The 26,822-nt window shown below is 42.8% G+C and overlaps 3 protein-coding genes across 6 annotated transcripts in view; 2 read left to right on the top strand and 1 right to left on the bottom strand.

Annotated features, from left to right (window-relative positions):
* Positions 1 to 10,554, bottom strand: part of PMS1 (PMS1 homolog 1, mismatch repair system component) — a 42,037-nt gene extending 31,483 nt beyond the window's left edge. For both annotated transcript variants that reach the window (XM_042822179.1, XM_042822180.1), the window contains exons 1-5: positions 10,515 to 10,554; positions 7,944 to 8,091; positions 5,071 to 5,253; positions 2,944 to 3,046; positions 1,218 to 1,381 (exon numbers count right to left, since the gene is read on the bottom strand). In XM_042822179.1, the coding sequence (XP_042678113.1) occupies positions 1,218 to 1,381; positions 2,944 to 3,046; positions 5,071 to 5,253; positions 7,944 to 8,075 (582 nt within the window). In that variant the 5' untranslated portion in view covers positions 8,076 to 8,091; positions 10,515 to 10,554. The remainder of the gene's footprint in view (positions 1 to 1,217; positions 1,382 to 2,943; positions 3,047 to 5,070; positions 5,254 to 7,943; positions 8,092 to 10,514) is intronic.
* A 35-nt stretch (positions 10,555 to 10,589) lies between these two features.
* On the top strand, positions 10,590 to 15,890 carry ORMDL1 (ORMDL sphingolipid biosynthesis regulator 1). 2 transcript variants are annotated; one of them, XM_042822662.1, is made up of 4 exons: positions 10,590 to 10,677; positions 12,547 to 12,727; positions 14,533 to 14,684; positions 15,726 to 15,890. In XM_042822662.1, exons 2-4 carry the CDS (start codon positions 12,554 to 12,556, stop codon positions 15,859 to 15,861), a joined length of 462 nt encoding a protein of 153 aa, XP_042678596.1. In that variant the 5' UTR covers positions 10,590 to 10,677; positions 12,547 to 12,553; the 3' UTR covers positions 15,862 to 15,890. The 2 variants fall into 2 exon arrangements, with proteins under 2 accessions (XP_042678596.1, XP_042678595.1); XM_042822661.1 differs by having other exon boundaries at positions 12,534 to 12,727.
* A 1,363-nt stretch (positions 15,891 to 17,253) lies between these two features.
* OSGEPL1 (O-sialoglycoprotein endopeptidase like 1) lies at positions 17,254 to 23,660 on the top strand. Of its 2 annotated transcripts, none has more exons than XM_042822189.1 (8): positions 17,254 to 17,538; positions 17,873 to 18,116; positions 19,024 to 19,411; positions 20,201 to 20,405; positions 20,485 to 20,633; positions 21,201 to 21,331; positions 21,472 to 21,543; positions 23,419 to 23,660. In XM_042822189.1, exons 2-8 carry the CDS (start codon positions 17,911 to 17,913, stop codon positions 23,495 to 23,497), a joined length of 1,230 nt encoding a protein of 409 aa, XP_042678123.1. In that variant the 5' UTR covers positions 17,254 to 17,538; positions 17,873 to 17,910; the 3' UTR covers positions 23,498 to 23,660. The 2 variants fall into 2 exon arrangements, with proteins under 2 accessions (XP_042678123.1, XP_042678124.1); XM_042822190.1 differs by having other exon boundaries at positions 17,808 to 18,116.
* The last annotated feature ends 3,162 nt before the right edge of the window (positions 23,661 to 26,822 follow it).

Here is a 26,822-nt window from a genome sequence, read left to right as displayed (position 1 = left end):
TAAAAAAGATGTTTCCTCAATACAGCATGTCAAACTTCAGATGTGTGATAGAAGATAAACTGTAGTCAAACACGGAAAAAAGAGGTTGATGTATTGTACTAAGACACAAAAGCGTCAGCTTAACCACAGAAAAATTTCACCACACCCATCAAAGAGGGAAAAGCCACACCACCAATTACATCCAAAATTAGTTTTTTTTAACCAATACTTAACACCAACTTCGTGAAGCATTGCTAGATAAGTCAGAGTGCTTAACGAAACCTAAGAAGCGCAAAACCTTGCAGTCTGTGGTTTCAAACTTTCTGTAGTCTCAATGCAATAAGACTGAAAGTAGTCACTGAGCTTTGGAATACAAATTCAGTAGCTGCAAAGCTGGCTTTTTGTTTTTTTTTTTTTTTTTTTCTTCACAATATCTACATTTAGAGATATGTAGAAGTACATATATATACATGCCATCAGAGCATGTTAGACAACTCCAGGCACAGGCAGACAACCTGTTGTCTTTTTAAGAAAGCACGGCAGCACTCATCATTTCCACTGAGAGGGAACTCAACTGTGAATGTTTGGTAGTAAAGAGAAGCTGCTTCAAACGGATTAATAGATATGGAAAATAAGAGGGTCAAAAACAAAAGTAGTCTAAAGAGGGAAAGAATTGCTGAGGGGTCTGGCCAGGAGATGTCACTCTCTACTTTGTAGCAATTCAAGAATTCATTAGCCTACCTTTCCTCCCATGTTTCAAAAGTAGGAGCACAGCCAATAAAATGAGCTACGTGCAATTAAGGGCCAGGTACAGGAGATCACCCAACATGTCATTTCTGTAGCTGTATGTTTCAATGACTGTTCAGTCACCCATGAAGCCAAAGCAGTCCCCAAGAAGCCTCCAAATTTGATCTCCCCCTCAAAAGCAAACAACTGGCTCAATTAGCTTAAACTACTAGTGTAAGAGACAACATTTATACTTCATACATTTATCCACAGTATCTGCTGGAGCAGACCAAAGGGCAGATCTGAGCCTGAGTCTTAGAAATTTTTAAGATAAAAATCTGTAACCATCCTGAAACACACAAATACAGAACGAAGAAAGAAGCAAAAGTCCCAAACTAATCTATGATGAAAGATAATTCCTAGGGTTGAAGTATTTTACGTATTATATTAATTGCACAAATTCATCAGAAAAAGATCCTTAACAGAGCTGACAGAGAAATAACGATTATTACCTTATTATGTACAAAGGTTATTCTCAGTTCTGGCTTTATGATGCCATATGCTATCAGGAGGTCCTGGACTTTTTTCAGTTCTTCCTTACATTTTTTTTTTGTTGAGTAAAACTGTTTTCTCACAGGAAGATTCTTAAACAGCTTGAGGACTGTTACCGTTGTACCTACGGCAGGTGACGAAAAAACAAGCAGACATTATACTGAAAGCATACCACCATCTGGATAGCAAGGAAACTTCGTGTATTCTTGAAGAGCCCTGTCTGTATACCACTGCATGCAAATAAAACTAGCTACACCAAATCAGATCACTAGATGAAATTAGCTTAAGGAAAAGAAATATCAATTAGCAGTCACCTCATGAAAATAAGTACCAACGTAAGCTTGGATTCCCCTCCTTTGTCTAGAGTTATGATTGCAGCTATAAGCATTCATTTGTACACGTTGAGAGTACTTAGAATCGGCCATTAATTAAAGCCAAAGACTCTTTGAGTGCACGTTAAGTTAACCGCTTTATTAGTGAAAGTTAACAAACTCAGAAACCAATTAGACACATCTAGAAGCAAAGGAACGTTGAGCTCCATTAAGGTCTTTTGCTGGCATTCCCATTAGGGTATGCCTTAAAAGCCAGGTGCCTCTGTTCAAGGCATATACGTGGTGAGAAGAGGGGTATTAATCTACCAATATGATCATGCAAATTCTTACCCTACAAAGATATTGCAAAGTACTGAAGAGATGCCATGGAAATCATTTTTCAATACCAATCATTAAACAATCTTGACAGAACACAAAGCCATGCAATTCACAGGCTCCATAAGGGGCTCTCTAGCTGTGGAAAACACTACAGCCTGAATCTTAAAAAGATTCTCTCGTTAAAACTAACTGTCTACATTGTAGAGTTTTCAGATTCAGCTCCTTCTACAAGAGTTGCCCATTAACTAGCCCTAGGCAGCTTTTTCTGAGTCAAGGGCTCCCTGCTGCCAGCCAGCTGACCAAGAGCCAGGTCTGGCAGGCAGGCTTTGCTCTGCATTTACAAGGCACTGCACCCATCACGGGACAGAATACTGACAAGGAGCTTCCGAGGCTCAACCAGAATGTGCTAAGGATGGTAACAGATGTATTGTTAGATAGAGGAGAGCAGCAACTGCTTTCTCATAGGTCCACCTTAATCACAAGAAAGGAGCAATGACCTCTTCTTTGAACACAGGTCTGTTAAGAGTGTGAAAGCAAGGATACAGCGTGGCCTTACGGGGCAACAAATAGCTGACCAGACTACAAAGAAAGACCAGTGCAACCCCAAACCCACACCACGTCTGAACACTAAGGCCACTTGAGAGGTGACAGCAACCTTGATCTTTCGCACACACGAATTTCTGGAGACACGACTTTACTGGGTTGGCCATGCTGCTCCCAGGTACTCCCTCACATAGGAGTAGGGCAACTCTCTCCCTCCAGAATTTTTACAGCTTTTTTATTTTCACTCTGTTGGCTTGAAGAAGAAAGTCAGATAAGGCAAAACTAGTTTAAAATTACTATCTAAGGCAACTTCTGAGATGTTATTTCTCATTCTAACAACACATTCTTGGCTGATAGACATAAGCAAGAAATGTTCACAGCTGCCAAGATCTCATACACAGCCTCTAAATACAGCACAGATATTTTGACATCAAACAGAGCCCCAAAGAAACAAAATCCTTATCACAACGCAATGTAGAACACAATATCCTACCTTGGCCAAGATGGGAAGGCTTTTGGGAAGTTACATGCCCATTACTATCCAAAACATACTGAGTGCTAATATCATCATCAGCTGTCTTTGTTGTGACCAAAACCTGTGAACAATAATAATAAAATCATGTTAATGAAGGATTCAAAAAGATCAGAATGAGCTTAGATAAGCTTTGCTATCACTCTTAACAGCATATTATTTCAGTCACCACAACTACATGTAATTAGTTTATAAAATTCTTCTCCTTCAGGTGTTTCTTAGTCACAGAAAACATTCTGCATTATCACTCATTTTCCCACTTAGTCAAAAGCTACACATTTCCATCACAATGCTACACAGTATAAGCTGCTCCTAATACCTACAACACATACTTCTTTTGTCTTCTACTCTAAACACAACTTAAACAAACAACTAAGTCAACTGATAATTTTGCATTTTCAGCCTTCAAGAGACGACATACTGTGACAGCTTCTTAAATTCAGGTGAGGTTACACAAACGTAAGTGCTATCAAAGAGCGTATTAATCTTCCACACCCAGTGTATCTGGCAATCGTGAAGCCCTATGTTTTGTAAACTGCTAAGGTAAGACATAGATCATCTTTAGTAAGACCAGTTACAGTCCAGTAGTTCAACAAAGTTCCAGCTCTGTGAGTTCAGCTATCAATACTTTGAACAAAGCACCGCTATGCTTTAAGCACCCGGGAGATATAAAGGCTGTAACTCAAAGAGAGCTTCGGGATGTTTGGGTTTATTTCAGTTTCCTCATATGAATCACTCTGAATTCAGCCATGCCTCTGGAGAGAAAAACAGTAATTGATTACTTGGAAACAACAATATTACAGGTCTAGTTATGGGCTGGTAGTAATGTACCTCTTAACTGAAACTTCAGGGGGCAGTTTGGGTAGGCAGAATGCAATTAACGCCAGGAGCGTTTCATTAACATAATTACTGATCCCCACATTAACGAAATACCTACTATAGTACTTCATAGACCAGTCAGACCTACTCCTGTATCTTATGAAATGCAACACAGGCTGATTAAATGCTCGGTACAGATGGCATCCTGCCCTGACAACTCATCAGGACCACTGAGATCTATCATCATCTGCCAGCACACCACCACTTCTGAAAGCCTCTTTGGAAACCTCCATCCAAACACGCAACCCACTCCCGCTTAGTGCAACGTGAATGTAGCCCAAGGTAGCAAGGAGGCTGACTCTCTCACCCTCTGACACCTCTCCCGACCTCGAGAGCTGACAGTTCCCATCAGACAGTGATCTCAGTATTTTCCTGCAGTATCTGATCCTTGGGAGACAAGTCCAAACTTGACCTTGTCTCGGTACAAAGACAGAAAGGCAGAGAACCATGGAACAGGTAGATGCTGCGTGTTCACATCTCTCAGACGGTTTTGAACCAGCTTCCTTTTAGTCTACAAGTTAAATCTTAAATATCAGTACACTGTCAATGCCAGCCCTGTTAACACAGATATATGGATCAGACTCAGGTAGGCCAGGGAGCAGGTCCTGTTTACTCATAAAGACAACTGTTTGTGCAACTGCAGTCACATGCATGTCAAGGAACAATATGGACTGCAACAAGATCCCATGACTGTTGATCACTTAGATAACATCAAGGCTGAAAATCCTTACTAGAACTGCAGCTATGTGGGCCATCAGCGTCCTGAAGTGATATCTCCTGGCCACCATCTGCTGCTGCTTATTCTGAGTTAGCTCAGTTCAAGTAGCAAACTCAGCCAAGCTGTTAGACATCATAACACTAAGGGGGGGGCAAAGCATCATTCCAAGGAATCACATATCTATATGCTGATATGACATAAAAAGACAGGAAACACTAAGCAAACTGTCTCTGATGAATTCTTGCTGAGGAAAACAAATGCAGCACTGGTATAACCAGTATGACAGTATGCAGGACACTAACAAGAAATCTATATTGCTTCCTAACCCTTATGATATGACTTAGGGGTGGGGAAAGACAGCACACACAAACCAGACTGTTTCAAAAACAAGTTCGCAGTGGCTGCCAGAACAGTTTAAAGACCTTGCAGTGATATTTATTAAAACTTTCACAGATGCATGCAAATCACAACACAGCAGTCCAGTCACTCACCTCTGATACGCAACAAATTGATCCCAGCGCTTCCCCACGGAAACCATATGTTGTCAACCTCTCAAGATCTTCAGAAGAGTTTATTTTTGAGGTGTAGTGTTTAACTGCCATAACAGGAACATCAGCAACCTTGATGCCATTGCCATTGTCTCTTACTTCTATTTTGTCAAACCCATAATTCTCCTAATATAAAAAAAACAACAGTAACGCACTGCTAAAGTAATGCATTAAGGCACAAACAAAGCAACTGCAAGCAGTGCTTCTCTTTCAATATTTCAGTATACGTGATTACTTCTCATTTCAATAAACATCTGCATAAGCAGATAAAACTCCAACAACCCAGGCAATTAGGAGATCAGATAAAGATGAACTTCAGATTCTCCAACATCTCAAACTCAGACACAGCAAACAAATGCTTCCTTCCAGCAACACTACAACCCGCACATAGAAATGACATCCAAAAAAGAGAAAAAAAATCACAAGCAGGAGGAGAAAGTGAGCAGAACTGCAGGACCACTAAGCCAACTTCTTTCCCAGAAGCCACGTGTGGCTCTTTGAAAAGATTATGATCTACCATCCAGAAAAGCGTGCTGTAGCGTGTGGTACGTTGTGGCAATCATACAACTGGTTTGCTTTCAAAAAATGTCTCAACTGAGGGGTTCCCATGTTTCCATAGCCCACTGATGCTGTGCAGAGCACACGATGGGCCATCTCAAAGGATGAGATGACTGATTAAACAAACTCGCCATGTTGCTCCACCTGGACACAGCCTGGAGGCAGTTGAGGAAAACGTAACGTACTTACAGGTTACTTCTCAAAGAAAAATGAATGCAATGCAAAACGAACTACAGAGAATACGTGTATTCGCACACAGTCTGTGCTACGAGACATCAAAAGCTTCTGAGGTAGGCTGAGAACTGCAACATTTAGTTGATATGCACTACAAATGCGGAGATGTTTTCCATTCCATGTTAATCAATGGTGCTATGTTCAGATTACGTTCAGATTGAAAAACAACGTTTTTGCTAATATTTGAACCAAGCTCCTGCTGGAAAACAACATGGAAACCATAATATACCCAAACTGGGCATAAAATCATGTCAAGACATAGAAAATCTCCTACTCTGCTGCAGTATGCTACAATGCACAGTTTCTGCATTTTACTACAGACGACTGTGTTCCATTTTAATTTTTACAACCATGCCATTTGTCTGCTTCGGAAAAAAGAGTGAGCAGATTTGTCTTCTTCAACTTGAATCAAAATGTTACTGAACAAATTCCCATTTCAATCCCAATATTATTCACTTATACTCAGGCACATTTTCTTTAAATATTACAGTGTTAAAACTCTGTACTCTGTAACACCACTCTCTCATGCTAAATGGCCTAAATACCACATGATGCTGTAAGATCTTTAAGTTACTCTAAGAGATCACTGCTGCCAAGACATGCAACTCCCTGTTCTTTTAATCACAGCTTCATGGTCCCATCTCTGCTACCCATTAGAAATCATGGAATCATGCAACAGTAAAATCATTTGAGTTGGAAGGGACCTTTCAAGGTCATCTGGTCCAACTCCCCTGCAATGAAAAGGGACATTTACACTAGATTGGGTTGCTCAGAGACTGGTCCAGCCTGTCCTTGAATGCCTTGAGGGACGGGGCATCCACCACCTCTCTGGGCAGCCTGCTCCAGTGCTCCACCACAACTCTCTGCAAATCAATTCAGATCAATTCAGCTTGTTAAAATGGCACAAACAATCCACTTTTCTCACTGGTCTTCAGCATTAGCAAGATGAACAGATCACGAAAGGCAGAAAGGCCTAGCATTGCCAAGCATGTCGTTTTAGGTCTTCACTTTTCAGGCAGCCAGATGGATCGGCTGTTGAGTGAAACTTTTCATCCTGAGCTAAACTTCCTCTGAGAGGGGTGTAAGAATTAAAGCTTCCACTTTCTGCACTGGGAAAGAGAAGCAGAAATAACTGTCTGCCTTTTACAACAGCCACTTCATGTAACACTAACAAACCTGTAGCTGAGATCCCTACTTCCTAATTCTGCTCTAAATAACAACAAAGGCTGTTGCTCATCTACTCTATTAAATTAGAACATGCAGGTATAAATCAGACTTTAAAGATTATTCTCATGAATTCCTGTTGCCAGAGCTCAGTCGGGGAAATTGATAAGACTGATGCCTGTGCAGTCTCTGCACTCCTAGTAAAGAGGAGCAGGTTCCAGCATACTTCCACCCAAACCCAGGACATCTCATCAAGAATAAAAGTATGATTCCATATGCTTACTGCACAGTCATGCTACTGAGGTAGCTGACCCTGCTGCTAACAAAGCAGGTTCCAGGGTGTTTGTCTTTCTAATAGCAACGCAGTGGAGGTTAAAATTAACAAATAGATATCACGTAATGCCCTGGCCACAGTTCAATTTTTAATCAAATGACTGGGTTTATATTGTAATGGAAGCAATATCACATTATCTAAAGCTATACTACAAGCTCACATGTTTCCCTGTCTTGTGTAAAAGCTGGCTGACACATCAGGCAAAGACACTAAATAACGTCACCCATCGGAGTTTGGTTAATCAAGTTAGCAAGGATACAAACCTGTCCAGACTTCAACCTATACCTTGCCACTACAATGGCTTCTGAGGAATACCTCACCTGCAGGTCAACTCCTGTAAGCCCGTCTCCTGACTTATCAGGGAACTGATTTTGGACTATTTTTGTTTGAGGTTAAAACAGATACTTATAAAGAACACTAAGTTCTCTCACACCACAGCAATGTGGTGAAAAATACACTGGCAGAGGAACAACTTTCCCAGCCCCTCCTTTCATACACGAGTGTACAAGAAGGAGAGGGGCCTTACCAGTCTAATGTCAATAGTTGTGGCACAGGCATCCAAGGAGTTTTCTATCAGCTCCTTCACCACATTGACAACTGATGTAATCACTTGAGAACTCGAAAGCAGACGAACAGTTTCTGCTGACAGCTGCTTCATAGTGGAATTAGAGAAGCTGCATAGAAAGATACAAGAAATGGAATGGAAAAGGCACATTACAAATACACACTTCTAAATATGTGAAACATAACATTAAGGCTGAAGGGTAATGTTGCAAACACTCATTTGGACAGTGCTTCCTCTGCAGCCAATGGCAGTTTGACTTGTAGAAGGAACAGTATACCAAAGTCCAGAACAGAAAATACTTTCTGAAGCAGACTAAACTTCTACCCTCCAAAAAGTTCAAGAATTCAGAGATACACTGAGCAAAACAGCAAAACAATATAACCCCACATTTACCAAGCCATTCCTCAAAACTACTATGACAAGTGGTTATGCTCTTGTGATTGTAATAGAAAAGACAGGCTGCGTGGTAACCCACAGTACTAATCAGAAACATCTTCAGGCAGTGTATCTATCTGTACCATGTCTAATTCTAGCACTGATGACAAAATCTAAGGATTTTGAATCTTCACTATTTTTTTCCCAAACTCCTGGCGTTATTTTTTCCCTGCTTTTGAAATTTCTGAGCTCAGCTCTGCTGTGTTCTGCATACAGTTCCCAGCAGCCAAAAATTCAAGAAACTTGACCTCTTTCTGTGGGGCTGAGGAAGAAGGTGGGGACAGCACAGTGAGAAAAAGATGCATTAGCTGGCATTGTGACCTCTTGGCAATGAGGAGAAAAAGCCAAATCTTCTGCATTGTAACCTTACCTTTCTTACCAGACTTACTGCATGCCCTCAGGCAGATCACTTTATTCCTGTGTATTCCACGTGAAAATAAAGATGCCCCATATTATAATAAGACAATAGAGATGCTCTTCTCAATGGAAACACTTACAAAGGGCCACAAAATTCCAGCTGTGTTACACATAGTAATACTGCCATGAAGATGGCAAGTGGATCTGCAAATTTTTGCAGGTATTAAACATTAAGTACGTACATAGGCCTAATTAACCAATCTCCAACTGAAGTCTTCGGTGATCCTCCTAGTATGACACAAAGAACTCAACCACAGTTTTTCACACATATGAGAAAGGTGGCAGAAAGAGCATGACCAGCTCTTTGCATCTCAAGAACGATTTGAGCACTATACCACCCTGACCTTCACGGAGTACCTCCCTTTTGTATCCAACAGCCCCCTAGTGTGAGACATGGAAGGCAAACATTTGAATTTGTACTGAAAGGCAAACAAAGCCCACAGCATGGGGCTCCTGTTGCATCCGTTCAAGCAACCTAGTGGAGGACAGTCTGACTGGTCCTCCGACTGCACAGCCAGCATCCAGCCTGAGGCTATGAGCACGTGGGGAGGAATGGAGCAGACCCAGCCAGGATAGCAGGAAGGTGTGCAGGCAGGGCACTGCAGCCAGCCCCCAGAGCAGGACTATCCTGCAGGGTCTGTGTCGCTGGCACAGCAAGCACACAGCACTTCTCTGCCTGGAGAGCCTTCTCAGAAGCACAACTTGACATAAAGGGCCAAGCACATACACGGCTACTTGGGCAAAACAAATAAACTCAACCTACAGTGTTTGAACGAGCGCTTTTCTGAGAACAGCTGCAGAATTTTTCTTTTTATACATAGTACTTACATTCCAAAGAGAATTTGCCCTTCAGATGTGGCAAAATGATCTGACAAATCAGTTTTCCACCAAACAAAGAGAAGGAACACAGGATGAGGTGTGTTGCTGAATAAAGGCCAGCATTAATCACTCACACAACTTCTGCACACATCCACATGTCACAAAGGACTCCTGCGCAAAATGTTTGATGATTTATTGACAAGAGCCAGCCTGGAGTCGGGTATCTCCGTGAAAAGATGCTGACAAAGGGGAGGGAGGAGCTGAAAACAACAACACCGCAGATCACAGAGCCAAACGCTCTATGAGCTGTTCGCGATGCAGGGCTTAGAGGAAGGAAGCGGCTCTGAGCCCGTTCCCGGTCCCAAACCTCGCCGTCAGCGGGCGTGAGTAGCGCACATCCACGCCCGCTGCCTCTCGGGTACCACTTCTGGGGCTCGCCGTGTCGGAAACAGGAAAATAAACATAGAAACACGCACGTGCGAGCTCGGAACGCCCGCAGCATGAGGGCAAGATGGGGTGACGAATCTCCAGGTTTGTCCGGCTGCACGCTGCGTTCCGACAGGCAGAACTCACTACGCTCGTGCTCATTTTCAGCCGCCCGTGTTAGAAAAGAGGCAAACCCCCGCCGCATCCCCAGCCCGCGCCCTGCCCCACACAGAGGCCCTTCCCGCCCGCACCGCGCTCCGCCCAGCGGCTGCAGGCCCGGGCCTAGGCCCAGCGGCAAGGGAGGCGGCAGCGCCCGCGCTCCGAGAAGCGCCCTTCTCTTCTTCCTTCTTCTCTTCCTCCTCCGCCTTCCCCCATCCCCGGCCCACAGCCCGCCCGACCCCGCCGCGCCCCTCCCGACCCCGCAGCCCCCCGTACCTGCGCGTCCCGCTGCCCCGTGGGCGGCGCGGCCCGGCCCGGCCCCTCCCCGCGCGGAGCCCTGCCCACGGGGCGGCCGCCCGGCACTACCTGCTGCCGCGCTTCTCATCCTCGGCGGCCGCGGTCGGAGAACGGGCGGCGGAGTTCCCGCAGCGCCGGAAAGGTGGGGAGGCGCCCGGGACGGGCGGGATGGACGCGGGCCGTCGGCTGCGCGCGGCCGGTGGCGGCGGGCGGGAGCCGGGAGCCGGGGCCGTTCTTCTGCGCTCGCGGGGGCGGCGGGGCGGCGAGCCGGGGCCGTCCGTGTCGCGGTGCTCCCGACCTGCGGGATCGGAGGTCGGGTTTTGGCTGTGCGCTGTCGGCGTGTGAGAGCGGGTCGCCGGGTTTGCTGCGGGCCTTCGTCCAGAGAGCCCGACTTGCGGGACGTGGAACGACAGAACGGCTGGGTTGGAAGGGAGCTCGCAGCCCGACCGGCCCCAGGCTTTGGGCACCCCCACGGACGGGGCACCGCAGCAAGCCGGGCTGTTCTGTCACGCTGTGTCTAAAAGTCCGCGGTGAGGTGAGAGGACAGGCTGTGAGATGCTTTCTGCTCGTGTCCCGTTTGGCACGGCAGCATCGCCTCACGCCTTCTCACCTTTCTGCCGATTCCACGCACATCACGTAGCAGCACGCGCTTCCTACCCTGCGGCTGGAGCCTGCTGCCCTGCAAAGCAGCTGTGCTGTGGCAGTCTTGGGTGCGCAGGTGTGTTTGGACGCAGAGATATGTTTGTAGGGGCCTGGAATGAGACCGTCTGGTGGAAGTAGAGAAGTTGGTTCCAATTTCTTAAGCCAAAATACAGCTGCGTTTCTGGCAATAGGAAAGAAAACACAGGAATGCAGTAGATGAAGAACATGTCCAGCTGATTAACTGAGAGATGCTGAGGAAAAAATAGGTTCATCGTATCGAAATACAATACTGACTAACTATGAAATGCTTTGCAACAAAGGGAGATTATAATTGGCATCGCCACAGTTCCATTTCAGGCTCCTCTCATCTGTTTTCATGTTACCAACTACTGTTAATACATGTTTTACACACATAATACACACATCATAGTGCATTAATCTGTGGTGTTACAGATATGACGGTGCTCTGCAATACTGAATAAATACTAGGAACAAACTTACTTAACAAAAAAATAAGCCAATTATTTTTGCTAGTTAATGTTCCTGTCAACTGATTCAGAAGGCAGTTAACAATTCTCCATCCCAGTCTGTAAATGTTTACAAATAGTCATGAAATGACTATTTATGTTGAAATGACTATTTATGTTTCATGAAATGAAGCAAACTTCTTTCTAGTACTTAATACAAATTGTAGTTCACCAGGCTGATCTCCTAAAGAAAATTGCGGTTAGAAATTGCCTTGTGTGTGTTTGCGTACGTCTGTCAAGTAGAAACCTTCTGAGCCTTTGGCTATCATCAGATAAAAACAGCAGGGTAAGAGTTCCAAAACCTGCAGGGGATGGAAATCTGAGATCTGATCTCATGCTACGAAAAAAGTAGGAATAAATTCAGTCTTCCTAGCAACAGGTTGCCGGGCAGGCAGTATATGCAAAATTCCCAAATAGCCTTAACGTGAGTGAGGTGAGGGAAAACTGTTTGATGAGAACTGGGAAAGCACAGTTGACATTAGTGGCAGAAGAAAGGAACTGAAGGGATAAAAGTTACAAAGATTGGTGTCCTTGCTGGTTTACACCTTGCCCTTGTGACAGCACAGTTCACTAATCCCACATCATCCCTGTTGTGGCAGACCTGGTGGTGTTTGTATTTGCTTGGTTGTTTCTTTGTGAACAAACAGCCCCAACAGCCCTTTTGTCTTGATTTCTTTATAAGTCGCACTTCACTTGAAGCTCTTGAGGTATGCCTTAGCTTGTGTGCAGCGTTCATTCCAGACCTACTTCTTGAAACCAGCCTCTTTCCTAGTTTGGAGCTGCGTGTATTAGATACCTCTACAATACAGTAGTCTCACTTTAGGAACAGTTCTGTTCTGTAGGGTAAAAATGAATGTCGGAGTTGCCCACAGCGAGGTGAATCCAAACACGCGGGTGATGAGCAGCCGTGGGATGTGGCTGACGTACACGCTTGGAATCGGCCTGCTTCACATCGTCCTGCTCAGCATTCCTTTCTTTAGTGTCCCTGTCGCATGGACTTTAACAAATGTGATTCACAACCTGGTGAGTACCCGCTCTTGTTGAAAGAGTTGTTCACAAATGCTTGATTTTAAAAGCAGGCGAAAAGAGGAATAGCTGGGCTGTGTGGATACTGAAACCAAAAACACCTGTATGTGGCTTAGCCACTGTTGAATGGGTTGGCTCATTTGGGGAGGAGGAGTGATAGAGGATCGCTTTGGATTTAAACATGAGGGCTTTGAGCTATTTCTTATTCATTAATCCACTGAATGTCATATTTAAAAAGAGTATTATCTTTTAATGTTTCTGTATAAACCTGTTTGTATCTCAACATGTTTCATTTCAGTGCTTTAGATGATACTTTTCCTTAGACAAAAGCATTTGTGTTCTTTTTCTTGCTTCAATTTCTAGTCGAATCAGACAAATTTTAGCTGACTGAGTTCAGCGCAGAACTCTGTCCTATGCACGACATGGAAAAAAACCATAACACTGTATTTGGGAAGATCTCAATCACATTGGGTCAAGCCCTGAAACCATTTCTTATTTAGTGGGTTGTGATATGAATTATGACTTTAGCTTCCAGAGGCTTTTGCTTACAGAAGATCTTGAAAATCTCTCTCTCTCTTCTCCCCATGGTGCTATTCATGTAGGTTGCTGTAATGACAGCAGGGATGATAGCATGCACTTGCCAAGTTGTTTTCTAGTGGAATGCAGAAGATGGATTTAAACTGTACTTTGGGTATTGAAGCATTTAAATGGCACTTTTTGTTTAAAATTATATATTTATCTTTGAATGTAGAAAACTTTTAGCTGACATTAAAAGCAATTTTAGGGTTTAGGTTGGGTTCTTTCTGCATGTATCAGTGCAAAATGAAATGTGGAGTAAGCATTTGGATGTCCTGAAAGTGCCTTTGTTGTTATTAAAATTGAGGTGCTGGAAAAAGCATGAATCAGATAATTAATTAAGCAAAATAATTCTCCAGTAGACCTCCAGGCAAGAGGCTGTTTCAAAAACAGATGCTTGGTCAGCTTTCACCTCCTTCATAAGACTTCAGAAAAGCGAGATTTTGTTTCTGGATAAAGCTTTCCATCTCTGTGCATGAGAAGTGAATGCACCTGGAAGAATGCTGAACTCTTTGATATTTTCTGGTAGAGACTCTTGCTTGGAGTTGGCAGATAAAAGACAAATGATTGTTAAAATTGGAAGCTTTGCTCATTTGTTGAAACTGGGCTCTCCTATCTGGAATTGACAGCTGCTACTTCATCTTTCAGAACAGCCTAGCCATGGCATCTTTCCATCAGACAGTAACAAAGAAACCAACATGGTTAAGGAGAGGGACAGATGGTATTCCATAGGTTGCTGGTATTCAGCTTCCAAGCATCTGAAGCTAGTGGGAAGTTGAGGAAGCTTTTGGAAGTTCTTGTAATATTGCCAGTATTCACCAGCTGTAGATTTCTACTTTGTGCAAACTCTGCCTCATAACTCAATTTCATACTGTGCTAGGAAAGCAGTAACATAAATCATCAGCCCAGAACTTGCTACAGTGCTTGTGTAAATTCTGTTGGCTTCATGTGATCTTTGCCATCTAATGTAGACGAGGAAGCATTGCGTTGTGCCTCACGTAGACTTTGGCTTTAATGCAAAATGTGCCACTGACTGTAACTTCAAGCAAAGCACTTCTTGGCTCTTCTTTGCTCTCCTATAATTTGTTATTTCAGGTTAGCAGCTCTTTTAGATAATTCATTTACTCTTTTTTGTTTTGTTTGTTTGTCTGTCTTGCAATGCATTGAACAATGTAGCAATTACGTAATAGCTAAAGGTACCAATGTATTCCTTTATTTTCCTCCAGGGAACGTATGTCTTCTTGCATGCAGTAAAGGGGACTCCTTTTGAAACACCTGATCAGGGGAAAGCGAGGCTCCTGACACACTGGGAACAACTGGATTATGGAGTACAATTTACATCTTCAAGAAAATTCTTCACAATCTCTCCTATAATTCTGTGAGTTCTAAACTATATCACGAGTGAAGTGAGTCACAAAACCATGGCTTCAAAAGCCTCCATTAAATGAGTTGCAATTTACTTTTCTTTTTTTTTGCTTGTATCTAGGGAGTACTTATTTACAGGCCGCATAGTCAACAATCTTCCTGCAGTTTGCAACACTAATTCAAAGTACTGGAGTTGAAGTTTGTGAATAGTTATTAATGGAATGGGTTTTAAATATTAGAAACCTTGTGAGAAAACCTATCAACTCTTGAAGTTCTTTAGAAGAAGACGGTGAAGTCGTAAATATTGAAAAGCTAAGCTAATAGTCTGTTAGTGCATGTCCATTACTTTGCAGTAATTGCTAACCGTTCTGTAACTTGTCATTTGCGAGGAATGCGGCAGTCCTCACCGAAGGGGATCCAGGCTATTACAGATTGCCTTCTGTTTACACTAGTTATGTAAATAGACTGATTGGAAATTCTGCACCACCTGTTTCTGTTGACAAAAGTATGGTTGCGTAACAGAAAGAAATCTGATATGTATTTAATATCCAGTTCTAAAAAATCATTCTGTTTTTCCTGCTTGCTTGGCAGGGCTGAGGGGTGAGAGGGAAGACACAGTATTCTGCATAGGAAGTTGTCTTACGTCAGAAAGAAATGGGAATAAAAACGTGTAACTGCTCAAAAAAAAATCTTCTTTCTTCAAAGATAGTTTCCTGTAGGAATGCTGTATTACAGCACTTGCACACAACTCTTCACACACCTAAGAAGCTGAATAAATGTTCCCTGTTTGCTGTAGGGAAAACAACACACTGCTGTGACACTTCTGTAGAGTTGTTTCTTAGCACTTTGAGGAGTATTGGAAGAAGATACTTAGTCTACAATACTGTTGTATAACATCCTAGAACCTAAGATGAGGTATTTAATACAAGAACACATCCATGGTTAACGGGTAAAATAAAGCTGATCACTGTAGCATCTTTTTCCAGCCATGCTTTGTTGGTGTGTTTGTGGATAAGGCTGTCAGCAATTAAGCTTGCTCTCTTTTCTCCTGCAGGTACTTCCTGGCGAGTTTCTACACGAAGTATGATCCGACACACTTTATCTTCAACACCACCTCTCTTCTGACAGTGCTTATCCCCAAGCTGCCACAATTGCACGGTGTTCGAATCTTTGGCATCAATAAATACTAGACAGAAGGTGTGATGCTGACTGATCCTGACACAGACTCCGCTTCTTGGGCAAAGGAAACGAATAATCCGCTGTTATCTAATTGTATTCAATGAGAGATGCATTTACATCTGAGATACAATTACTACTTCCTTGCAGCACTGTCTGGGGCGAAAGTTGAGTTTCTAAGATGCCTTCAAATACCGAAATGTGGATAGGAAACTTATAGATGGGAGATTTCCTGAAGTTGAAGGCAGGCCCAGCTCTACGGTGTGATCAGCACTACAAGTAGATGTAGGTCTGGCTGAGGCAGGTAAGGGAGGTATGAATAACTGCTGAAATGGGGAGCAATGTTTCACCAGCGCCAGGCAGCCGTGACGCAAATGGTAACTTACTGTATAAATCCAGCAGCCTCCATTCAAAGGACCGGCAACACTTTGTAGATAGGTGAAAGTAGCTGGTTCCTGCTCTGTGGATTGTGAACGGGTGTGTTTGTTACTGCATTATGCAAGATTGTCTCAGTAAATACCATGACAGTTGGTAAAAAGGGATGGTATGATTCATGCCTTATCTGTCCTTGTCATTTTTGTCACAGAGACTGGAGAAAGTCCATAACTGTCGGCTCAGGGATTGCTACGTGCACTCGATAGCTCAGTTTAGGTATGCTTTTGCAAGCTGCCACTGTTGTGTTTATTTCAGTTTGCTAACAGAACATTGACTTTTCTATCTGTAATTGGGACTTGCTGAGCCCTGCACCAAGGAGAAGCAGCTACACCATAGAACAAGTGAGAGGAATAAGAGAAATTCTGCACAGATAATAGGTCAGAACAGAAGCGGTGCTAGCAGCAGGTGGAGAGACAGATGACACGGCCGGACCGCGTAGAGTTTTCAGAAGAAAACAGGAAGGACTTGCACGGAGACGTGCGGGAACGGCAGCGGTGCGTGACCCACGTGAGCTGCCCTGGCGGCGGACGGGAGGAGGTGCAGAGCTGCTGTGCCTGCCTGCCTGCCCCACGGCTGCCGGACACGGGCAGCTCGGAGCTGGCGGAAGGCTCGCTTTGTCTGCTGGTTGCTGGGAGGGGAGAGAAGGAAAAATGTTTGTTTTCCTGCCGGGATAATTTACCAACGTGTGATGAAGACGCTGTTCAAAAAGCGCGACTTTTCTGATTTATTGGAAGTAAATAACTCCTTCTTTGTGCAATGAAGCCTGAGCTGGCTCCTTCTTACTGACATCCCTTACACGGTTTACCTCAGCGCTCAACAGCGTTTGTGTAAAACACCCCCCGTTGCACGGGTGGCGGTGACGCGGGTGGCGGAGGGGAGCCGTGCTGCCGGCAGGGGGCGCGCTACCTTCCGGCACAAAGATGGCGGCGCCGCCACGGAACCGCGCAGCGTCACTTCCGGGATCTGCCCCGCCCCGTGATGGCGGCCGGGGACGGCGGGAAGGCTGCGGTTACGGCTGCCAAACTGCCCCGGGCTGAGTCCTCCCACGTTGTAGCTGTTAGTGCGCCGTGCACAGTTTGCAGGCTCTTAAAAACAGGCTGTGGGCAGCGAAATAGCACGAGGAACACTCGAAGGTAAAGCTCATCGCAGGCAGGAATCGGGCTACGGAGGCAGCGACGCGAGGCGATCGCGGTGCGAAGAGTTCCCTTCCTCGGGGCTGCGGTAGGCGGGGCAGATCCCGAAGGCATCGTCCTCAGGTAAAGCACTGCCATGGGTCCCCGTCTCCTCCCACAACAACGCCAGTTCTTGTTAAGCTCTTAAAAACCGCGGGGTATTCCAGAATAATTCGTAGTCTCGCTCAGGTTGGAAAACACCTTAAAGATCAACGAGTCCAACCACGTCCTTACCATAGCACCCTAGCTCTTACAACCCTCTGCTAAACCACTTCCCCGAGCACCGCATCCAAACGGTTTTCAAGCACATCCAGGGATGTTGACTCAACCTGGTGTATTCTATTTCTAATCAGCTAATTCACTTGAGTTCTGTAACAGTACGTACTTGGAAACCCCTCTGTGACGATCAGTTGTACAGCTCCTTTCCAGACATCAGCACGAGACCAACTGCTGCCAATGAGCGGCGCGGCCACGCGCCTCCTGCAGCCTGCGAGGCACAGCTCGGCTGCGTGGCTGAGCAGCAGCTCCACGCGCTGTGCGAGGCCCCCGAGACTTGTGCTGGGCATCGAAACCAGCTGCGATGACACGGGCGCGGCGGTGCTGGACGAGGCGGGCAGGGTGCTGGGAGAAGCGCTGCAGAGCCAAAAGGAGGTGCACCTGAAGTAAGCGCATACAGCTCATAGCATCCTTCTTATGCAGCCGTGGTTGTGGCTGCAGGTGCTTGGTAGTCTCGCCACTGTTATCTGTGATAGCTTCAGTATGAAAGCGTCTCAGGAAAATTGATGTGAAGAGGGTATCGCACAATCACCAAAGTCCTCTAAGTCCAGCCATCAGCCCATCCCCACTGTGCTCACTAACCCTGTCCCTCAGTGCCACATCCACCCTTTCCACGAACACCTCCAGGGACAGCGACCCCACCACCTCCCCGCACAGCCTGTGCTCCTCACCACTCCTGCGAAGAAGCATTTCCTAATACCCAATCTGAGCCACCCCTGGCACAACTTAAGGCCATTATCTCTCCTACAAAGACCGTCTTTCTTTGTCTCCAGCTCACTCCGCAAGGCTGTGGAAAGAAATGCTGTGCATTTATTAAGTTACATCTTCTTGTACTAATTTCTTTCCACAAAAGTACACAAATTCTTCATCAATTTTGGTTAAACACTACAGTGGCACTACTAAAAGCACAAAATATTTTCAGTTAGGTGAAAATTAATCAGACTTAGGCATTGTTTGATAAGTACATCAACTGGAAAGTGGAAGGCTGTGTTCAGTTTCAGCCATTGCTTTGGAATGGCATAGAGGTAGTTTTATGAGTAGCAGATTTAAGAGGAATGCATGCCAAGCAAGGGAAAGTTGGATTCTTTCCTTATGTCCCAGTGATAATTATGCTCCATTCAGTACACAGGTAGAGTTTGTGTCATTTAGACTAAACAAGGCATTTGAAAACATACTAAAAAAAAAAAAAAAAAAAAAGGGCTGGGTGGGGCAAGTTTACAAGATGTTGAAAAAGCTATTGTTGTGATTGTGTTATGAAACGCTCATATATTACAATTACTTGTTTCTAACTAGAGCAGGTGGAATAATTCCTCATGTAGCACAACAGCTTCACAGAGAAAACATCCAGCAAGTAGTAAAGGAAGCACTTAGTGCCAGCGGAGTTTCTGTAGATGAACTTGCTGCTATTGCAACTACAGTGAAACCAGGACTTGCGCTGAGCCTGGCGGTGGGACTGCAGTACAGCTTACAGCTGGTGGACAGGTACCAGAAGCCTTTCATACCCATTCATCACATGGAGGCTCACGCACTTACCATCAGACTGACAGAGCAAGTGGAATTTCCCTTCTTAGTTCTTTTACTCTCCGGAGGTCACTGCATCTTGGCAGTAGCACGAGGAGTTTCAGATTTCCTTCTGCTTGGACAGACCATAGATATAGCACCAGGTGACATGCTGGATAAGGTAATATTTCAACGCACATGTGAATCTACTTGTTTTCCTTCTATTGCAGTTAAGCTACTTAAGCATAGTCTTAGCATTAGCCTGAGTACAGCAGTATAACGTGACAGGAGCTTTACATTTGTCTGTTTTGAAATACCATAAATTTAAGATGCAAGAGGCTATTAGACATCTATGCACTTTGGTAGTACCAGTACTAACTAGCTTATTAATTGTATTTTTAGCAAATAGATAACATAACCAAAGCTGGTAACGGAAGGTTTGATGAGAACCATTATACAAATGAGTTGTATTAACTTGATAAGATCAATAGTAGTATTTTAAAGGATACTGCCAAACCTAAAACAATATATATTAAAACACTTTTTACTAGCTGTTTTGTTGTTATTTGTTCTTTTAGTAGTTTGAAAAGCCCGATTTGGCTTTGACAGTCTGTACTGCTTGGGTTACTGAGTGCATTCTATAAAATCAGGCACTTCCAATTTTGTTTTCAGACAAGCATATTTTTTAAACAAATTATATTTGTGCTCATGCATTGAAAGAGGAGGGCTGGAATGGGAAATGGCTCAAAGCTGAAAACAACTTCGCTCTCCTTTACCTAGTAATACAGTATGAGAGTCTGAGGTCTAATCAACATTTCCTGCAAAATCTGCTGGTCCTGCTTCTCAACTTGTTCTGGAATTGCATTTCTCATTGCTGTAGCAAAAAAAAAACCTGTATGCTGATTGCATAAAATGATGCAGAGAACTACATTAAGTCCTCCTGTAACTATTTTCTCTATTTTCTCCTTAGGTAGCAAGAAGGCTCTCTTTAATAAAGCACCCAGAGTGCCACGGCATGGCTGGGGGGAAGGCAATAGAGCACCTAGCTCAAACTGGAGACTGGCAAAGGTACACATTCAGACTTCCCATGCAGCAGTATCGTAACTGTCATTTTTCTTTTTCTGGACTTCAGAGCCTTGTCAACAAATCCATTATTCAGAAAGAAAAAGAAGAAGGTATTTTTCAAGTCAGATACGACCCATGTACTTCATGAGCTATACACAGGAAAACCCATCTAATCATACATTTTTGTAGGTATTCAAGAGGGTGAACTCCTGTCCTGCGTTAAGGACATTGCTGCAGCTGTACAGCATGTAGTGGCTGCTCATATTATCCAGCGGACACACCGAGCCATGCTTTTCTGCTTAAAAAATAGCATTTTACTACCAAAAACTGCAACTCTGGTGGGTACACATCATTTTTGTATCATTTTGCACGTTGCTTTTCATATTTAAATGCAATGTCATTCAGGATGCAGATTTCCCTGTACTATTCCCTGTGACAGAACTAATCATACTGACAGATAACATAGATGTCAGTATGTATTAAACTTAGCTAGAATACAAGGATTAAAGTAATTTTAATTTCAGGTATTTATATGACATCTTTCATAGTTAGGGTTTAAGCTAGAAGGGGATTTTCACACCAACTAACCTGACCTTTTCTAACAGCTCATGTCAGACAGTTTGATCTAGGGCAGCCCAGTACTTCATAGCTGTTCTATTTATACCATGCTTTCACTCAGGAATAGTTTTTAGCCATAATACACTCACATTCTTTTCTGATAGGTTTCAGTCTTCAAAAATGGCTTTAGCTTGAAAAAACTTTTTTTTTTTTTTATTGCAGTCTTCAAAACTTTACCTGATGTATTTGTTTTTTAGATAGGATGCTAATTTAGTTTCACCTAGGAGGTCTTTCTTTTGAGTTAATACCTTTTTTCTTTTTTTTCCCCTACTTAAAACTGCTGTTAGGTCGTATCAGGAGGGGTTGCAAGTAATCAGTATATCAGAAAAGGCCTGCAAACTCTGGCAAGTGCAAATGGTTTTGCTTTTCTGTCTCCTCCTCCAAGACTGTGCACTGATAATGGTGTTATGATTGCGTGGTAAGGGCTGGTTTTCTTTGTGTGTTTCTATAACATTCTTTAAAATAATCAGCATCAGGCATTTCTGTATATGGTAACTAAACCATATATTTATAAATTCAGAGAGTTATGACATTGTACATAATTGCTTTCTTGCTTAGGAATGGCATTGAAAGGTTGCACGCAGGATGTGGTGTTTTGTACAGCACTGATGGCATCCGCTATGAACCAAAGTAAGTGACTCAGTTCATTCAGTCTTTCTCTTCATTAATTCACTGTACTCAGTGAAAGTGGAAGCACAGGCTAGCACAAAGTGACAAGGAATGTCTCTAGAGGGCAAATAAGCTTTAAAGGTTACCATCACTTCCTTTTCTATGTAGTTGTTAAGTACATGTCATCCTCTTCCAGTACTCAAAGGAAGCTTATTAATAGGAGGGAGAGCAGCTTTTTACATGATCTGCTAGCGATGGGATAAGGGGGAATAGCTTTAAACTAAAAGAGGTAGAATTTAGATTAGATGTTAGGTGAAAATTCTTTACTCAAAGAGGTGGTGAGTCACTGGACTAGTTCCCACAGAGGCTGTGAATGCCCCATCTCTGGAGGTGTTCGAGGCCAGATTGGACTGGGCCCTGGGCAGCCTGATCTGGTGCTCAATTTAGTGGTTGGCAATCCTGCTCACAGCAGAGGGTTGGAACTGGATGCTCTTTGAGGTCCCTTCCAACACAAACCATTCAATGATTCTATTATCTTCAGCATTTAAGTTTGTTTTGAGTCAGAGATTTGAATCACCATACATCATAAAGTTTTATGTATTTACTGTTACTGTGGTAGCGCGGAAAGCAGGAGCAAGCTAAATAGTACACTCTCCCTAGCTTCTTAGTTGTTGCAGTCATAAACCTAAATGCTCTGAGTCAAACTGTGTTTTCATAATCATAGAATGGTTTGGATTGGAAGAGGCCTTTAAGATCATCTCGTTCCAACCCCCTGCAGTAGGCAAGGGCACCTCCCTCTGGACCAGGTTGCTCACAGCCTCATCCAGTCTGGCCTTGAATGCTTCCAGGGAGGGAGCATCCACAGCCTCTCTGGGCAACCTGTTCCTGTGTCTCATCACTTTCACAGTGAAGAAAGTCTTCCTAATGGATGGTCTAAATCTACCCTCTTTCAGTTTAAAGCCAACTCTTCCTGTCACTACCTGCCCTTATAAGAAGTCCCTCCCCAGCATTCCTGTAGGCCCCTTCAGGTACTGGAAGGCTGCTGTAAGGTCTTCCCAGAGCCTTCTCCAGGCTGAAGAGCCCCAGGGGGACAGCCCTCTGATCATCAGATGATTTTACATTAAAAATTCACGTGTGACATAATTTTTTAATAGCCTGTTAAATATGGCTTGTTTTCGGGATTCAAGTAGACCCTGGGCTTAGGACTGACCAAAGCACCAGGTATTGTTTTGAATTGGCAGTATGTTACAAGTACCAGCTGGTCTTAAACTCTTCAGTTGTTATCCAGTTTGTGCCTTTTCCAGGGCCATGAAAACACACAATTGGAGGGTTTCAGGATGGAAGTTTTACCATTTTCACATAAGAAATGGTAAAATATTGTTTTCAAAAAAGAATGCTTTTATATATATAAAAAAAAAATATAACTCAATGAATAAAATACTAAGTTATCTTTGCTGTAACTATATATACCATACAATTATCAGAGAAAAATACCTGTCAATCTCTAATGCGTCTTGCGTTCATTACTGGAATATACAATTATTTATCAGCTCAAATCAGAACCTGAAAATAACATCCCCAAAAGATAGCTGTGAATTCACAGACCTTCGTGAGTTAGGAACAGCTGAAAATGTAGACAACTCCCCATTCTAGAGATGTTTTTGGGCACAGGCTCAGAGCATTTTCACAGTCTTACGAGTGAGGAATTTGTGAAAATGCTGCCCAATCCTCAGCATTTGGGAATTGGGCAGCATTTACTAAACATACTATTGGGAATTTCCCAATCTGATGGTACACAAGGTCTGTGAATCTGCACATCTGAGTACAGGGTACAGTCATCCTGCCACAGCAATAGCACTACTTACCTTTTAACATACGGGTCACTTGATTTTCTAGAGCTCCCCTTGGAATTGATATTTCAAGAAGAGTTGAAGAGGATTCCATCAAAGTGCCAAGACTAAAGAAGATACAATAGTCAGCATGTTATGCACATGAGTAATACAAGAAATGCAGCTAAAACTTGTTCACGGCAACAGCACTGAGACAGTTTTCATGTACTGACTTTGTGTGGCTTACAAGTGTTGAAGTAACACCCACCAGAGAAATAAAAACATCTCCACATGGTAGCTGTGCCAATACCACTGAGTTTCAACAGCACCTACTTTTCTCTGCTAGTGAAAGAAGATGATTCCTACTCACTAGAATTAAGATCTGGGGTTAAATCGCTAGCACTAATTAATTTATTTATTTTTTTAAAGTAAAAAGAATAACAGTTTAATGTAGGTAAGAGGACAAACGAGCTATTAAGATGCAAACTCTGGGTTTTGATGCTCATGTGTTATTTCACCTTGCCTTTTGGCAATCTGTGCTAGATGATTTCATTACTCATCGCATAGGTTTTAACTGGAATAAATACAGCACTAAGCCTGTTTATATATAAACCAATTTTATAAAAACAGCTCTTGAATAGAAGCTTCCTTTCTATACATGTTCTTCAGGGTGCATTAATATTTAACTTACATAAAGCACCTGTGTAAGTACAGTGTGCAGTACCACAAATGAGGCTGCCATGTTTGTCTGTCTTGTTGAAATTCATTGACAAAATTCTGGTTTATTTTTCCATCTCTGCTGAAGTTATTCATTAGGGGGGTAACTGCTTTGTTCCTGCATACTACTTACAGCAGATTGTGAGCAGTCTGGAATCTCCACTCAGTGGCTGGGGCTGTACAAACATAGAAGAAATACAGTTCTTATGCTTACTTAAAATGTATTTTCTTAGCAAGTAACCGTTGTTTTATTATATATATTATTTATTATTTTATTATTTATTATAAAATTTATTATTTCAGTTCATACAAGTATTTGTCACTTTAGCAACAAGATTCAAAAAACAGATAAAATTAAGATTGACAAAGAGATGTACACAGAGTTGATGAAAGTATAATCAAGAGAAGAGACAGAAAGCATCCACAGAAGTCAGAACAAATGCAAGAAAATAGGCCTCCAATACTAGCTGATAAGAAAAAGCAGAAGTCTTTATTATAATGGTAATTCAGCATCACTTGCTCAGAACCACATCTCTCCAGGAGGTGGAGTAACAGCTGTAGATACTGCTTCAACCCAATGTTACCTTGTAAAACCTTAATTGTCTTCTTGCATCAGAGCAAGTCTTTGTTTTTTTATTTTACTTCTTCATACAATGGATACTTAACTACTGAATAATTCCATCAACCTGTATGGTGATGACATCAAGTGCTTTCTTGAATCTCTCCACAAGCAGACTAATGGAAAAGGCTGTACGGGCAACCAGCACACCAGGAATTCTGTATCACAATACCCTGTAAATACCTTTCTGAAAAGCCATTTCTGGTAGCGTGGAGATTATCTTCTTGAACTTGGGGCCTAGAAGCCATGCATCTGTTGTGGCTGGACCATAACAGCAGTTATGCCTTTGGAGTCTTCTGCAAACATACTAGACTGCTAGCTACTTTTTTTAATTTCAAAAAACATCTAAAACCAGATGAACCAAATGTAGTTATGCTCTAGGCCACTTAGAGACATTTCTGCTAATCAAGTAACAAATTCATGTAGATATTCAAGAAATATTAATTTTAATGTCTGCAACTTTATCTAATATTCATTTTATAATGTTAAGTTATTGCTCCTAAACTGAAATCATTACTTTTTAAATTATTTGGAGGCTGAATCCTAAGACCATCAGAATAAACAAAACTCTTCCTCTTATAATGCATCCTGCAAATCACTCTTCCAATTAAAAGTGAAGACTGATGCATGCTTAACTACAGCCTGGATGTTATAGTAAGGGACGGTTACTCTTAATCACAAATTAATTTCTCACATTTACAAGGAATAAGTAATGTCTTTTTTATTGCAAATGTGTGCCTGCATTCAAGTACATGCACTACCACATCACTATTTCTAGTATAGAAGATGCATCTCACATTGGAAGAAATAGAGAATGAACATGATTTGCTGGCAATTGTACAAGCCTCAGCCATGTTTTGGGAACAGAAATTGAAGCTGAAGAACGATAGAGATACTAAAAACAACAGAACATACAGAAACGGTGAGTCCAGCCATCTATTCTTTCACAACAGAGGTAAGGATAGTGAGTGGAACAAGTTCCTCCATCAGTGGGTGTTAGGCAGTAATCGCTAGTAATGCTCTGCACACAGTTCATCATCTCAAATAAGCTCATAGGCCAGCTGACCTGCAGATACCTTGCAGCCCTGCACTGCTAGCATGTACACAAACAGGAATGCCTTGTCTTCACCCCATGCTAACCTTCAGGATATTGTTACAATACATGGAACATAATCAGTTTATGTCACCTCATGAGTCATTCTGCTTTCAAAGTTAAACAAATCAAGTAAACACAAAATCCATCATTAAGTTTTATCTTTGTTAAATGTTTGAATTGTACAGTTGTTAATGCAACAATCAAGTTGCTGTCTTTGCATATGCGTGCCTCACACTTCCACTACATACTGAGTCCTGATGAAAATTAGTCCAACTTTCATATCTATGTATGCTGACAAGTGCTGTGCTATTTGACATCTACACAGCTGAAAGGTTTAGCCAGCAAATTCCACCAGCCATCGTCTCTCAAAAGTCCTGTAGATTTCTTAATCTTAGAAGGGCAAACCTGAATCCACCAGTGCTTGCAGCGATGCTGTCAGGGAACGTACTTGTTTTTCAGCTGGCCCAGCAGTTCAGTGGGAAGTTCTGTGAGGTAGCAGTTTGTCTCTGCTTAAAGCCAGCCAACTAGGGGAGATGGTGAAGTTGTGCTGCTTGCTATTGTCACAGCAAAGGCACGAGCGTTTTCCTGCACTGCCACGTTTGACCACTAGGTTGCCTCATCAGCTCATACAGCTCCATGTAACACTTTCATCAGGCCTGAGTATCCCTCAAGAATATTCTGCAATTTAAAATGCAATATTTCGAGATGCTATTAACAACAAGAACAGAATATTATTTAACCAAACAGTTACAGCACTATTTGCAAGTAACCACTACATTTCCTAAGGACAAGATAAAAACACAAGCATTACTGCAGTTTCCTCTGTCCTTTTTCCCTTACAGAAACAAACATTTGGCCAAGAAACTGCAAATCATAGTGATAACCATACTTTAAGGAATAATGATGAATTTATTGTTTATAAGTAATAGGTTAAACTGAAAGAACTGAAAGCAAAAATGCTAAAACCAAATTGCATGGTATGAAGTAATAGCACAACAGTGACAGCAGAGCAGCAAGATCCCAGGCTGCAGAGAGAGGA

Source organism: Centrocercus urophasianus, unplaced genomic scaffold, assembly GCF_019232065.1.
Source record: "Centrocercus urophasianus isolate 14NV4802_14NV808 unplaced genomic scaffold, USGS_Curo_1.0 seq_20, whole genome shotgun sequence".
NCBI lineage: Eukaryota > Metazoa > Chordata > Aves > Galliformes > Phasianidae > Centrocercus > Centrocercus urophasianus.
Note: the sequence above shows the minus strand (reverse complement) of the source record. Positions and strands in the feature narration are given on the sequence as shown.